The sequence below is a fragment of the Apus apus genome, chromosome 2 (assembly GCF_020740795.1).
Source record: "Apus apus isolate bApuApu2 chromosome 2, bApuApu2.pri.cur, whole genome shotgun sequence".
Lineage (NCBI taxonomy): Eukaryota > Metazoa > Chordata > Aves > Apodiformes > Apodidae > Apus > Apus apus.
Window position 1 is genome coordinate 69,237,302 of NC_067283.1, and position 16,062 is coordinate 69,253,363.

Sequence of the window (16,062 nt, forward strand, 5' to 3'; positions counted from 1 at the left end):
GTAATATTACTCTGGTCCTTCCCTTTGGTCCAAGTTAGAGTAAACTACCAGCTGACATTTTCTCTTCCTTGTCCCCCAGCTGTTGCATCTTATCTCCTGATTCATGATATTACTTCAAAATATATTTCAGACAGCAAGTCTGAATTTCATTACTCTCTCTACAACATCAGTTCTGGGTTGTAGAACTTTCCTCTGTCTTCCAAGTTGAACCAATGCCAGCTGAAACCAACGTCACTCAGCAAAAAGCGCTTAAAGACCTACCAAGACCTTGTCTTCACCCTCCTATTGACAGCACAGTTACTCAGCAAAACAGTGCAAAACTATGTTCTCCTAGAGACTCCTGCTCAGCTAAGGTTACCTAAACAGCACCAATTAAAAAAACAAACAAACAAACAAACTCCAATAAGAAAACAAAAGCCAAAGCAAAATAAAAATCCTAAACAAAGAAGCAAAAAATTACAGAAGAGAGAGAAAAAGTATTTCTTTCACTTTTAGCCTCCTAGAAACCATGACATTTCATCTGAGTAACCTGTGTTGCTGTCATCTTCAGACAGGTTCACTACACCTCTAGACCTGACTTTATCTGAAGCTGAACATGAAAATTTTATGCAACTTAGAGTTGGCTTGCCTTCAGCATCAGACCATATCATTCTGACAATCTGGGCCTTTTACCAAAAGCCCCACCTACTGATAATATCAGTTGAGGCTTGGATTCACAATTTTAAAGCAAGCAAGAAATCTCATTTTAGTTACACCAGAGATCAGATTGCAATCTATAAACCAAGACACAATTTGTGCTCCCCAGGAGCAAAGCCAACCAGAATGACATGCACTGAAAAGAAGATGACTTATGACTTGAGCACTTCTTATTTAAAAAACAAACATTCTGTAGATCAGGGAAACCTACAGGCAGACTCACCTTCAGGAACAGCAGCAAAAATGTGTCTCCCTTCTATTAATGGTAACTACAATCATAGAATCATAGAATCATAGGGGTTGGAAGGGACCTCGAAAGATCATCCAGTCCACCCCCCCTGCCAGAGCAGGGTCACCTAGAGCACATCACACAGGAACGTGTCCAGGCGGGTTGTGAATGTCTCCAGCGAAGGAGACTCCACAACCTCTCTGGGCAGCCTGTTCCAGTGCTCTGTCACTCTCACAGTAAAAAAATTTTTTCTGATATTCACCTTAAACCTCCTATGCTCCAATTTGCATCCATTACTCCTTGTCCTATCCCTGGTCATCACTGAAAAAAGCTTAACTCCATCTTCTTGACACTCACCCTTTACATATTTATAAACATGGATGAGGTCACCCCTCATTCTCCTTTTCTCCAAGCTAAAGAGACCCAGCTCCCTCAGCCTTTCCTCATAAGGGAGATGTTCCACTCCCTTCATCATCTTTGTGGCTCTGTGCTGGACTCTTTCAAGCAGTTCCCTCTCCTTCTTGAACTGAGGGGTCCAGAACTGGACACAATACTCCAGATGCGGCCTCACCAATGCAGAATAGAGGGTACCCCAATGATGGCATCACCAAAAAAAATATGAACAAAAAAACAAACCAATCCAAAACACCCCTCTCCCCCCAAAAAAAAACCCCAACCTACTCCCCAAATCTGTCTAAACACCACTTTGACTCTACCAGAGAAGATGTGCCAGAATTACTAGGAATTTAAAAAATCGATTCTGCTACTAATTTTATGTGGAGTCTGCTCAAATCTCATCTGAGCATTATCACTACTGATTTCCCCTTTTATATTTTCAATTCTTAAAAACCATAATCAAGCTGTTCAAAAACAACAAAGGGAAATAGTTAAAAAAAATAGCAAAAAGCATTTTTCTGCTTTAGGACTTCAGACTTCATCAAGCATCTACACAGCTATTGCAGCTCAACTCCCCCAAAGACCAGTGGTACCAGCTCATGTGAACCTTCCTGGGCTCATGCTGAAGGATATTACGGAAGTAGCAGTTCCACTCAATCCAGTTATGTTTGATTACTTTGCAACCACAAAATCTGAGACAAGGTTGCCACGTACAAAAGTCACCTCTGTAGAGGAGTTACAAAAGAAAGAGAAGCTGATCCTGCAGTTTCCCTCCACTACCACCTGGAGGAACGAGCTGACATGTTGAAGACAGCGAGGGACATTCAGAAAGCGTTTTGCCAAAGTTTAACAATGCAATTCACATTGACTTCAATGAATGTAGGGTGAAAACAACGGGAAAGGTTTGGAATGTATTAGAATATTTGAACGCTTAGCATCAAACACATTTTTATACGGAAACAAAATTATGGTCACACTTCAAGAACATAACCAGATGAGAGACAGGCCTAAATCAGTCCCTTTTCTGGATAAATTTAAAAGTTAAATACATGCTTACATGTACTCAAAACAGAGATATTCACTGGGTATTGACACCAACTCTGGCTGAAAAAAAATGTCATAAAACCCTGGATTTTATTGCAGTATATCAGAGAATCATGAGAGCTGTAAAGTTGTTGCTTTAAAACCTAATCTGTTAATGGCACAGAATTTTAATTATGTTCGCTAGGGCCACAAACACTTCTTACTGACAGAAAATTATTATCATATATGTATTACTTTACCTGGAATTTTATTTTTTGCCAAATGTGAGGCACAATAAACTGCTTCAAGAAGCGTTCATCTTCACTCCAGAACAGTCGGATGTCAGGGATATCATACAGGATCATGGCCAGCCTCTCCAAGCCCAAGCCAAATGCCCAGCCAATTTTATCCTGAGCACCAGCTGCAATAAACAAACATACACAATAAAAATTCAAGAGCTTAAGTTCACAACATGAAAAATTGCTGATAAAATGTTCACCTATTTACCAAGGAGAAAAAAACAAACAAAAAAAAAAGGTAAAGTGGCCAGAGAGAAAACCCTGCAAGTAAGAGACAAATGAAAGAACTAAAGGCTACAGAACAGATCCTACTTTCATCAGAACAGCAGCAAGACTGGGCACATCACCAAGTCCAGGAACCAAAAGTGGCAATAAAATAATGTAGCACTGTTGGCTCTTTGTGCCCAAAGTTTCAAATAGACTTTGAGAAATGCTGCATAACACTATACACTGCTTTCCTTCACTATCCTTACAGCTAAACACTTTGCAGTTCAGCTGTGTTGTATAAGACACAGAAACATGAATTTCCAGTTCAGAATATTTTACTTAGGTTGACACACCAGGCCAAGCCTATGTAGCATTAACATCATTACCAACACTTGGGAGAATCAAAATTGCCAGTTTCAAGATCTCTGGAAGAAACAGCAATAAGATGTGAGGTGCTGTCACATTAAGGTGACACCTCCAAACAGGGAGCTCCTGGATTGCTGCCCCTGAGAAAAGCCACTGGTCCCACATGGCTCTCTTACATGCCACTAAATATAAAATACAAGAATATTTAATACAGAAGAGCTGTACAGATATTAATGATGCAACATTCCTGGCAGGAAAGTAAATATTCATACCTTCCTTCATTTACAGGACAAGAGCACTGAGTCATTAAACAGGCATTTTTTTTCCAACTCCAGGAACCAACTCTGTGTTTGGCCATCATCCTACTGATCTTGAAATAAGCTGAGAGCCCCACAGCTCTGGCAAAGGCTCAGAGCTTTTTAAAACTTAAAGAAATGCCTAAATAAACACACTTATGCTGAAAGGATGCATGCATGTGTGACAGACTGGACTCTTCACCATGAACCCTGGCAGTGTGCTCCTAAGTCATGTACTAGTACTGTAAATCTCACATCCATCCAGCTAGACCAAGGCCATACGTGGCTCCTCTAGTATTAACTTAAACTCTAGTCTTTTTGAAAGTTTTAAATTAGCAGCTTCCTCACTATTAGGCAGGAGGCTGGAGGCAGAAGTCTACTTTCCAACCCCTGTCCTGCTCTCAGAAAGGAGACAGCTCCCCTTATTGGGGCACATGCTGTCACATTCAGTCTCGAGACAAAACAGTCCAGAGTCCAATTTAAATAGAGGCAGGCAGGACAAGCTTGGGAAAAAAGACACAGTCATCACTTTGATTCTTTTAATTAATTTGAATCTGCCTATTTACCTGGAATACCAAGTTCCCAGCAGAACTCATCTGTGCCTTACCCGCAATCTCAGCAGTATTGCACTGCCACAGGAATTTGGTCCACTTTATATCAGTATTTTCCAGAGGAGTATGGATATTTTGCCTTGTCCTTTCTCGCATGCTCATATGCAAGATTTTGCACTTTCTGACCTTTGAAAGCAGTTTATCAACTGAACTGTGGAAGTCCTAAGAAATAAAGTAAGGGGTGTGAACTCAAAAGGTACCTCATGGCAGAGCTGCTCAAACCAACCAACAGACTTAAAGCTAACATGACCCTGGAAACCTGCAATCCATGCTATCTTACACATAGAACTGTACAATCTGCTACTGATGATTGAGTTATTTTTAGAGAAAGGATAGCGATAAACGGAATGTATTGAAATTTGTGTTTAAGAAAGATTTTGAGCTACAACTTTTAGTGGAGAATATAAACTGCTTCTTTTCCAAGCTGAAAGTACTCCAGTGGCAAAGTAGAACACCTGGAGCAATATCCATGAGGGTTCTGAACAGCTACAGCTTTATCTATACAGAGGCATTATACCTAAGACCTAAAGATGCCAGGTTAAGCACCAGTGTTAATTCACTAATGCTCATTTAACTATACATGATAGGGGATAATGGTCCTCCTTCCCCAAATTACTGATGATTATTGGTAGACTGGACAGGAAAAAAAAATTGACAGATGATCAGCAGAATGGGTATGTATTTTGATAGGCAGAGCTTTACATTTAAGATGTTTGCTTTTTAAAAATTATTATTTTAATGTAAGAATGTACAATATTTATACCAAATTGATTTGCTACACATTTTAATTCTGCAATGCAGCTTTTATTTTATATCAGTAATTTCTTTTTTTGTGTGTTTTTTTTTTACAGACTAGAACACATCGCACTTTTTTGCATGATGTAGCAGACAAAAATGATTCACTCAGCTATCTGGCTAGCAGCTCATAGCATTGACATCCGAGCTATGAATAAACACGTAGTTGCAGAACTGGTCTTTGGATGATTCTCATACAATTATCAGCCTTCAGACCACAAATTTCTTAAGTGTCTGCAGCCAAAGCCATATCAGTGAAGAACTCCCTCTACTCAGAGGAAAAAAAGAGAAAAAGGAAGGAAAATACAGATAACTAGAATTCCTCCTCAAATTAGCACCCAAAAATCTCCACTCCACATCTTCATTTGTTTTGTCTCTGATCCTCTCCAACTTTCTATATCTAAAGCTCCAAGTCTATACAGTGTTTAAAGATATGATTGACTCACAGCATCTGAAGAATTACCTTGGGGAACTCAACAGCACACTCCTAAATGACCAGGTGGCTTAAAAGTTAAACATGCGGCTAAGAAATCTGCTGACTGAGAGCAACCCAAGGCTTTTCACAGCACATATATATGTTTAAATACACTGAATTTTGGCAAGTAGCAGGCAAAGAAGTCACGTGAATGTGAGTCAACATGACAGAAAGAATGAACATGGAATAGCGTTAAATATAAAAAAAAAAATCATGTTGAGGTTCTGATGATGAGACCCGGCCAAAGTGGAAGATTCCAGGGACCTGATGGGGCAATCATAGTATCACTGCTTGAAATGACACAGTCCAATGGATAAAGCTTTCCTGAAATATGAGCTTTCCCCAACTGGCCCCTCAAAGGTTTGTATGCTGCCAGGCTCCTGCTGCCTCATGTGAAAAACCTGACGAGTCACTAGCAGAAAATTGCTGGAAGATTTGCATGTCAGGTAGCCAATTATGGAGAAGAATTGGATAAAATGGTTTGACTGGCTTCCCACACTGGGGGATGAAACAGTCCAATCTGATTAAAGAAGGTTGCACCCTCACAGCTGTGTGTGACAGAGGAGCGCAAGAGTCTTCCTTGAGAAGTCATATTGATCTATCCTTCTCTTAAGCTTTGAGCCCAGACGAATCAGTTTACATTTAAATGTAGACCAATCAAGACATTTTAAAAAAAAAAAATGTTGTTAATGAAATCTAAATTTGAACAGCCAGGATGGGAAGCTTCATAATTCCTCACTGAGGCATATATAATGACCTGCCAGAACTAACGGATTTTAACCCACTGAATCCTCAGAAATACCCACAGGCAGAAACATCTACATTCTCAAGGAATGGGAGGCAAGACATTTTTGCACTGCACAAGATTTTTAAGACATATTTTGCAACATAGTGATAAGATCAGGTTGAGAAAACTTTTTTGATATACACTTCAGTCATACTTATTTTTATATCTATGCTGGCTTTTATTTAACAATTTTCGCTACTCCTGTAAAACTGCCAATAAAGAAATCCTTCTTTCAATCGAGCCTAAATTGGGCCCTCAAAGTGTTATACTCAGCAGTTACTAAAAAGTGAAAGAAATTAGTTTGATCTTGAATTGAGGCAAAGTCAAGAGCATAAAACAGCCTACATACAAGGTGTTCTTCACAAAATTCCCCAAAATGAATATACCCTAAGTGCATGAAGCTGAAAGCTGGGATGAGTTCCAGAAGCAAAGACCTGAATTTGATCTCCTGCTTTCAGTCCAAGCCATGGCTGTTAAAGGAGCAACTTCAGGAACTATGATGGTGAGAAAAGGAGTGAACAGATTCTCAAGGATACACGGACTATACATTGTTTTAGAAAATGAATCAGTGCTTTAAACTGTGTAGAAAGTAACTTATAGACATAATGAACATGTGACTTGACACAAAACATCAGAAATTCCTGAAACAAAGACCTATGCCCACATTTGAGCATTATGTAATTAATGGACAGCGTATGAACAAGGTTTTGAAAAACAGCTTCTGCAAAATAAATATTTACTTATCGCTAGACTAGGAACACATATTCTATGTGAGGGCCACAGCAACGAGGCGAACCATGTTTTACCTGTGTTAAAAATATGCTATTTAAAATTATTTCCTACTTCAGATAAAACTCCCGTATGTTTGTCGTCAAAGATTTTACATGGAAAAAAAATAACTAAGGTGTCAGTCAATACATAAGAGCTTCTGAAAGTGCAAGGTCAGGTGGCTGGGACATTAAGCAACTGAAGTCAAAAAGCTTACTGAAGTTTTCTTCTGAACTGCTCTCTCCAGTTAAAGCAAAAATGGTCATATCATTTTATAACTCTGTTAAATTGATGCATTCAGGCTCCTGTGTGCAATTCAGTTTAAATTACCTCCTAAAATAAGGACTTGGCTTTCAGACTATGCATACTAAGCAAGCCACTTATCAAGAATTCAAGAAAAGAAGTAAACATTCAATTATGCCTATTCTGTGGAAAAAGAACTTATCTTTCTGAATCTTGGATATGGAAAATTTTTCCAACAATAATAGTCACTTTGAGACCACAGCATTGTCTCCTGGGTCAGACTGATCTGTTCTGTTTGCTCCACTTGAAAACTAAGCAAAAGAACTTTAAAGGCTTTGATTGAGTTTTTAATATGCATGTTTATTTTTGTTCCATAATAAAAATAACTGGGTACATAGTAAAGGAACAGTCTACTTAAAAAGTTCAAGCCGGGGAAGCCATCTACCAGATTCAACTTTTTTCTAATATGTAATTAACATATATTCTTCCATTTTATGAATATTTCACCATACCAAATAGCTGGGAAGAACATGTTTCTGACAGGGAGGAATGCAAGACCCAAGCAGAAGAGGGCATGAAAGCGAGGTTAGCAAGGAAAGAGTGAACCAAAGCAACAAGGAGAAACTTCCTCTAATTTTTCCCACCTTGGACTAGCATTTTTAGTTTCTAATTCTTTTATTTTTCTGCTTCTGAATTTATTAATTCCTCAGGTACCTCCTCCTCTGCTCCTGTCCATCTTCCTATCTTTGCCCCAAGTCCACCTCTCCCATTCCCATAAACTGTCCTTAGCATTCACAACAAAATCAATGACAAACCCACCATTAAACAGAATCTTACTTAAAACTTCAGATATTTTTCAAAGTTCAGTACCATACACTGCAATAACATTCAACCTGTCAAATTATGTAACGTAAAGTTATAAAACTTAACTCCCAAGCACAATACAAGACACTAGTCAATAACTACAAAGTCTTCCTTTTTCTCTGTACTTCAACCTACATATCTGAACAAATGGCTTGCTTAGTTTCTGAGGTTTTTTTCCTTTACCACTGGATTCCTCAACACTGGACATTCTCCAAAGAGGATAGTGCAATTTGCTGTTCTAATTTATGTCACAGAGCAAAAAAGGAATTGACTCTTGGGTGTATTTCCCCAGGTTTTGCCTGCAGCCTCCAGTACTGCTTTTTTTGTTCAGTCTATGGAAAAGTGAATTCCAATTCCTTTCATAATGTTTTGTTCATTCAGGCAAAATTGGATTTTGAGGTTTTGGGTCTTTTATTACCATTAAATCTCCCTAGATATTGAGGCCATGCAAATTTGAAAAAAAATAAAAGCTATAAAGAAATACATGAGGGGCTGCCACTTGGCTGAAAGACCAAGTCTACAGTAGAGTTCAAAAATTCAATTACAAATCTCATTTTTTCAGGGCTGTAAGTAAAGCTGGACAAATCCACTCTACATATATATTCATTTCTCCCAAATGCAACTTTCTTACAAAATGTTTTTTTCTTCAATAACAACTGGCAGAGCAAGGAACAAGAACACAAAGACCATTGCAATTGTGCTGGTTTGGTTCTGGCTTGGTTTTGGTAGTGGGGGAGAAGCCCCAGGGGTGGCTCCTGTAAGAAGCTACTAAAAGCTCCCCCAGCTCAGGTGGCCAAGGCTGAGGCATTAGAGAGACAATAGATGCACCTCTGCAATTAACATATTAAAGAACTGATACAAGACCTGAGAGCAGAGAGAGCGAAGGAGAAGGGGATGAGCTGGAGAGGTGAGAGCAGTGCCAGAGCAGAGATCCCAAGGCTGGTGAGGAACAAGGGGAAGGAGGTGCCTGAGCAGAATTTCCCTTGCAGCCCATGGTGAGATGGCAGGCTGTCCCCCTGTACCCCATGGAGGAGAAACATGGTGGAGCAAACCCTGAAGGCACCAGCAGGGGCACATGTGGAGATGCAGCCTGTCGACTTGGATCTGCAACTGTGGAGGATGCCACACCAGGGGAGGTGACTGCTCCTGAAGCAGCCCGTGACTCTGTGGGAAACCCGAGCTGGAGCAGCTTGCCCCTGAGGGACTGCACCTCGTGGGAAGGACTCATGTTGGAGAGGTTCATGAAGGACTCTCAGCTCCCATAGGGAAACAGGGGGACTGTGAGGAGTCCTTCTTCCTGAGGAGGAAGGAGCAGCAGGAACCACCAGCCTGTGAATCCCATCCCCTGTCCCCCTGTGCTGCTGGGGGGAAGGAGGGAGAGAAACAGGGAACAAAGTGATTTGGGCCTGGGAAGAAGGGAGGGGTGGGGGTAATATATGCAAGCCCTGCTCTGTGTGCATTTGATTAGTACTAAATTAAATTATTACATTTCCCCAAGTTGAGTCTGTTTTGCCCGTGACCATAAATGGTGAGTGAAGCCTCCTTGGCTTTTTGTCTCAATCCACGAGCTTCTAGTTGGCCTTTGTCCTCCCCATCCCACAGTGGGGTGGGGAGTGAGTGAACAGGCAGGGTGCTGGTTCTCTGTTGGGTTAGGCCCAAACCACAACAACAGTGTAATACAATCTTCAAGAGATTAAAACATTCTCAAAAGATACACAGGCAGCAGTTTATGTATCATAGCACAGGAAGCTATTACCATCTGTTTGACACTGCTGCTCAAAAAATCAGAACAGCCAGAACACCTGTATATATGAAATGGTTAAAAACTGTGTTCAACTGATAGCAGCACAGCTTCATTGGTTACTCTGAAAGCCTGACACTGCACAGTAAACTCAACTTCTACTGGCAAGGACTGATACTGCATTTGGTGTTGCTACAGCACCTACCATAAAGAAGCCTTGGGATCATGACTGGGGTTCCTTGGATCTACAATATATAAAAATCATAGATAATGTTTATGATTTAACAACTATTCTCTACTGCTACAAACTCATTCTTCAGAAGAAACTCATGAAAAGCCTCATGATAATGTAGGCATCACTTGCCTTATAACTAGGAGTTGGGATAATAGTCCTTTCTTTCCTAATATGATTTAGGTAAAACAGATGATAAATGTAAAACATTAAATTTCAAAATCTTTCTGTCAAGAATAGTTCAGCATTCTGACAGTAAAGCAATAAAAAGATTTCCTATGGAAGTGCAGCATATATATACTCCAACACAGGGAGCTCCAATATAATCCCACTAGTGTTTCATGGCAGTTCTGACAAGGTTCCAGGTACACAGAAGAAATCATGACATTAAATGTCTTAAACATATTTGCTTACAGCACAGACTAGAAAAATGCTTGTTCAGAAGCACTATCCCCAGTTTTCCTTTCTTCTTACAAAATAACTAGTCCACCAGTCCTGTGCTACAACAGTTTGAAAAGCATTTCTCACTTTTGCTCACAAAAGGCTCTTCAAAGTGTGCTTGACTTCCCAAGCCATGCCTGCCTGTTGACCTCCCATTAAAAACAAAACAAAACAAAATGTTCCTGGGCAAAATAATTTCTGTTAATTGGTCTCATGTTATTCAAGGACATGGGTACATTTTAGATATATAATTACAAGAAATAAGTACTATATGATATCAGACCCTACCAAGCTGGGTTGGCAGATGATGTCACGGAAGAACCCTCCTGCATTTCTCTACATTGCTCCTTAGTATAGTGTTTCCAGCTGGTGTTTGACAACCTGGCCTACTGCAAATGCTTTTATCTCTACTTACAATATAACTATGGATACTCAACTAGCCTCCTGATACATTTTGTACACAAGGAACACATGAAAAAGGAACATACACAGCTGTAGCACTAATGGGCACCTCAGAAAACTCAGCTGTGTGCCTCAGGAAAAAGCATAGTGAGCAAGACAAATTCTTCTGCCTGGGCCTAAATTCTCCACTATTTCCCCTTTCACGCTGATGTTCCCAGGAACACCAAAATAGAGCAAAACCTGAACTTACAGGTTAGTTTCTTTAGCTTGTAGTGCAGTGCTTGACTTCTATGTCACCACGACCCTTTGAACTGCATCACCCTGGAAAGGACTTGAGCTGTGCCTAACCCTGTGCCTGTTCAGCAACACTGTGGAATGGCACCGCCATGCCCAGGACTCCTCTGGGGCAGGAACTGAAGGCTCTCAACTCCAGGCAAAAGAGCTGTCACTCCTACTCAGCTCATCTTTTTAAATCATACCTGGTTATTATCAACTTGATGCCTATTATTGCATCCTCTTTGGATCTGGCAAGGTTTCCAAGCAGAAGCAGAGGTATCTGCAAGAAAAAGCTGAGCAGAAGCGTAATTCTGTGGGATGCCATTGGCTGCTTCAGCACTAGACATTGCAAGGTATCTTGTCTAAGCCAGTCCCTTCAGCTCTACTATAAACAGGGAGCATCACAAATAATTATACACTCCATCATAAGGCACGTACAGACAAATCACTTAACTTTTAGAGAGGTAAATCAAATTAGGCGGATTTTACTCTATGTGCCCATTTCAGCTTCAATTTTATAATGAAAAAAGTCCTCCTGTATAATTAAAGGAAGAAAACAATAATAATTCATCTCAGAATAATCACCACACATTAATTTATATTTTTTATTTCTTATATTTCTTTTAATTAGTTTCATAATTTCTTGTAATCTCTTATTATTTAGGAACTCGTATGACACAAATACAATGGAAATCACAATTTGAGTACTCTCCTGTTCTTACCTTCCTCTTCCTGCACTGCACAAAGTGCCTATAGCCATTTAAAAAAAACCACAACAACAAACATATAATTTATTTTGTCTATTTAAAATGACTGTCAGAACATTTAAGTTAGTGACTATTTTTAAAATTCACCCACCATCTCCATATGAAGCAGGTGACAAAATATGGAAGACGAAGTAATTGTTCCTTAAAGTTCAAATTATTTTTTTTTCCTCTACTATCTAATTTGTATGAAATTCCTGAATTATAACTGTAGCACATCTATTTATGAAAAGGTGGGGTTTTTTTAAGTTATATACATTGCACTACCATTTGTATAAAGTAGTTGAAGGGCACTTCACACAAAACAGTAATCACAGAATCATAGAATGGTTTGGGTTGGGAAGGGATGTTAAAGATCATCCCCCCCTGCATGGGCAGGGACACCTCCCACTAGACCAAGTTGCTCAAAGCCCCATCCAACCTGGCCTCAAACACTTCCAGGGGGGTGGCATCTACAGCTTCCCTGAGCAACTTGTTCCAATGTCTCACCACCCTCACATTAAAGAATTTCTTTCTAATGTCTAACCTAAAACTCCCCTCTTCCAGTTCAAAGCTATTACACCCCTTGTTCTATCACTGCATAACCTTATAAAAAGTCCCTCACTGGCTTCAGGTACTGGAAGGCCACTATAAGGTCTCCCTGGAGCCTTCTCTTCTCCAGGCTGAACAACCACAACTCTCTCAGCCTGTCTTCACAGAAGAGGTGCTCCAGCCCTTTGGTCATCTTGATCTCGTCTGGAATTGGTCCAACAGCTCCATGTCCTTCCTGTATTGGGGGCTCCAGAACTGGATACAGTACTCCAGGTAGGGTCTCCTAAGAGCAGAGTAGAGCGGCAGAATCACTTTCCTCAACCTGCTGGCCATGCTTCTTTTGATGCAGCACAGGACACGGCTGGCTTTCCGGGCTGCAAGTGCCCACTGCAGGAAGGAGGATTGGCTGATTCACCTGAAAGCTGTGCAGCCATTCAGCAAGATTTGGACAGACTGGAGAGCTGGGCAAAGAAGAACCTAATGAGGTTCAACAAGAGCAAATGCAGAGTCCTGCACCTGGGAAAGAATAATAAAATGCACCAGTACAGGTTAGGAGGTGATCTGCTACAGAGCAGCTCTCTGGAGAAGGACCTTGGGAGTCCTGATGAACAAGAAGTTATCCATAGGGCAGCAACGTGCCTGTGTGGCCAAAAAGGCCAATGGTATCCTGGGGTGCATTAGGAAAGTGTGTCCAGCAGATTGAGGGAGGTTCTCCTCCCCCTTTACTCTGCCCTAGTGAGACCTCACCTAGAGTATTGCACCCATTTCTGGGCTCCCCAGTTCAAGAGGGACAGGCATCTACCTGAGAGAGTCCAATGAAGGCCTACGAGGATGATTAAGGGACTGAAACACCTGCCTTAGGAGGAAAGGCTGAGAGACCTGGGGCTGTTTAGTCTGGAGTGAAGAAGACTAAGAGGGGATCTAATTAATGTGTGTAAATACATGAGGGTTGGGCATCAAGAAGGAAGGAACCTCTTTTCACTTGTGCCCTGTGATAGGACAAGGGACAATGGATTCAAGCTAGAGCACAGGAAGTTCTACCTCAACATGAGGAAGAACTTCTTTACTGTGAGGGTTACAGAGCACTGGAACAGGCAGCCCAGAGAGGTTTCTCAGGAGACCTTAAAGACCCATCTGGGTGCATTTCTGAGTGACCTGCCCTAGTTTTGGTCCTGCTCTGGCAGGGGGGTTGGACTCTATGATCTCCAGAGGTCCCTTCCAACCCCTAACATTCTGTGAGTCTGTGATTGCCAGATCATAGTAATTTTTAGCAAAATGGTATGACTACAATGACCCTATAGTAAATTAAATAAATAGAAAAAGAAAGAATCATACAAGAACTTGCTTTTCCTTCAGGGACTAAAATCTTGCCAAGATGTCTCTGCTGGGTTTTATGTTCAAAATTAAGTTTATATGTAGTCTTTCAATGTACACTTTTAAATCTCCCTTTTATGTTATCTATCTCTAATGACACTTCCTAGCAAAGTGTATCAGTAACAAAATGTCCCACTTTACATGCAAGGCCATTTTCCCAGGTATGAAATGAAAACCAAACTATTACGTTATTAGACAACAGCAATGAGTTCCTAACAGTGTAAACTGGTAAAACTTGTATTTCTCTGGAAAGCTTGAAGCACTCCTTCTTAACAATGTACCTTTGCATCAGCAAGAAGTCTGTGTCAGCACAATTCTCACAGCAAGAAGTTGATTCTGCTGACATGAAGTACATCTACAGCACACCTACACTGACCAACCTCTCCTACACCGGCCTGGGGATTGAGACTCACACACAGGGTGTGTGTTATCCTGTGTGTTAAACTAAGTTATTGATACACCAATGATGTCCAATTGTGCTGCTCACATTTGCTTATGTAAACATGTTAGCATCCCACAGACAACCTCTTGACATATTATTGGAGTTACAGCTAGTCAGTGAAGTTATATCACTAAAGGCCAGAAATTAAGGCACGCTCATTGCAAAAGAAGGGCTGCAGGATAACCTCCTAATTACCCTCTCTCTAGGTATAAGTATTGTATAGAACATTTTATTCACTTACACAAAACAACACAGCACAGAACAGCTTTATTTACCTTTGAAGGAGGAGTGAATTTCCTCCGGAAAGACATTCAAAGAAGGCAAAGACTTTCACATAAAGCACTTCCACAGATGCTTGAAAACAGCAGGATTCTTCCACTATGTTCATATAAACTCTCAATTATATCTAATATTTTGTATGAGTAATAATTATAGCGGTATATACATGCAGAATTACTCTAGAAAGCTTGTAATCATGTTACACTGATGACTCATAAGAATGTGATGATATACAAGAGAATATATCCATTTTTCAGTTTTCAATTTAAAACAACCAGGAAATGGCCCACAGAAGTGAGGCTTAATACAACACTTGGTATTTCAATGAAACATTCAGATATTCTGAAATGTTAGAATTAAGGCTGCCAGAGGAACACTAAGATACTCTCACCTTAGAGATACATTATGATGCTGTTTTCAGTATGACAATCAAGTATTAATCTTTCCACAAGAATTCATTCTGTTGAACATAGAGAAGAGGCAATGGTTAAAGATCACTGCTTGCATTCCTGCACTGCTGAACTTGTACCCCAAGCACCTTAAGCACTGAGCAATATTCAAACAGAGCTCTGAAGACACATTCTTTCTTTTATGAGCTTCCCAATGAAGCATTCAGTTCTACAATATTTAAATGCTTCAAAAATATTAAATACTTTTTCTGTCTTCTTCCACATGTTTCAGTGAGTTGAGGCAGTATTACTGTTTCTTGTATTGCAGACTGAGAACCTGGGCACAGAGACCTTAAGATCAAAAGCATCTATTAATTTTGCTCCCTATCTGAGATACCTGGGTCTTGATGCTTCTGAGCACCAAGCATTACACAATGTGTAATATGTTCAATGCACAGCTTGCCATTACTACAGCTGAAGCTCTGAGCACTCAAGACTTCTGCAAATCAGGCCCCAGGGTCTCAAGTCAGGCACTGAGGTAACAAAAAGCACAGTTAGCAACCACATGTGATATGTTTGAGGTAGATGTTCCTACACTCAACTAGGAACCTTTTTTCTCAGGAAGAGAAGGCAGAGCAGTGTTCAAGTGCACAGACTGTCCTTTCCTGCTGTCACTAAAGGAACCTGTTTCACACTTTCCAACTGTTGCTTCAGTGGGACAGAGGCTTGCAAGAGCAGCATCCTCCACCCAGCAATCCCAGTTCCAATAGAGGAATGATCATTCTGGGAATTGAATCAGGTAACAGCACTTCACAGAAGTTCTGTCTCTTTCTTCCTGGGATGCAGCATGGAGGTTTTGAGGGAGCAAGCCTCCTGCATCCTGGAAAGGTGCCAGTGGGTGCCTACAGCCCGAGACTGAACTGCAGAGAGCCTAACTCAACTCATGCCCAGCTCAGGGTGAACAAAGACTGGACGAGTTAAGCTGACAAGTCATGATACCACCAAGCCTGCACTAACTGCAAATTTCCAGGCACAGCCTCTGAAAAAGAGAATACTATTTACTAAACACAGGTATGAACTTCTTGTATGCCTCTCTCCCCCAGTTCTAAAACAATGGCCTCCTTCAATGACCAGTC

At 40.6% G+C, this 16,062-nt stretch overlaps 1 protein-coding gene across 5 annotated transcripts in view; it reads right to left on the reverse strand.

Moving 5' to 3' along the window:
* FARS2 (phenylalanyl-tRNA synthetase 2, mitochondrial) overlaps positions 1-16,062 on the reverse strand; it is a 243,785-nt gene that overhangs the window by 101,868 nt on the left and 125,855 nt on the right. For all 5 annotated transcript variants that reach the window (XR_007888605.1, XR_007888604.1, XM_051610550.1 and 2 more), the window contains one exon: positions 2,605-2,765. Coding sequence is in view for 3 of the 5 variants with exons in the window: in XM_051610550.1 (XP_051466510.1) it covers positions 2,605-2,765 (161 nt within the window). In the remaining 2 variants the exon portion in view is untranslated. The remainder of the gene's footprint in view (positions 1-2,604; positions 2,766-16,062) is intronic.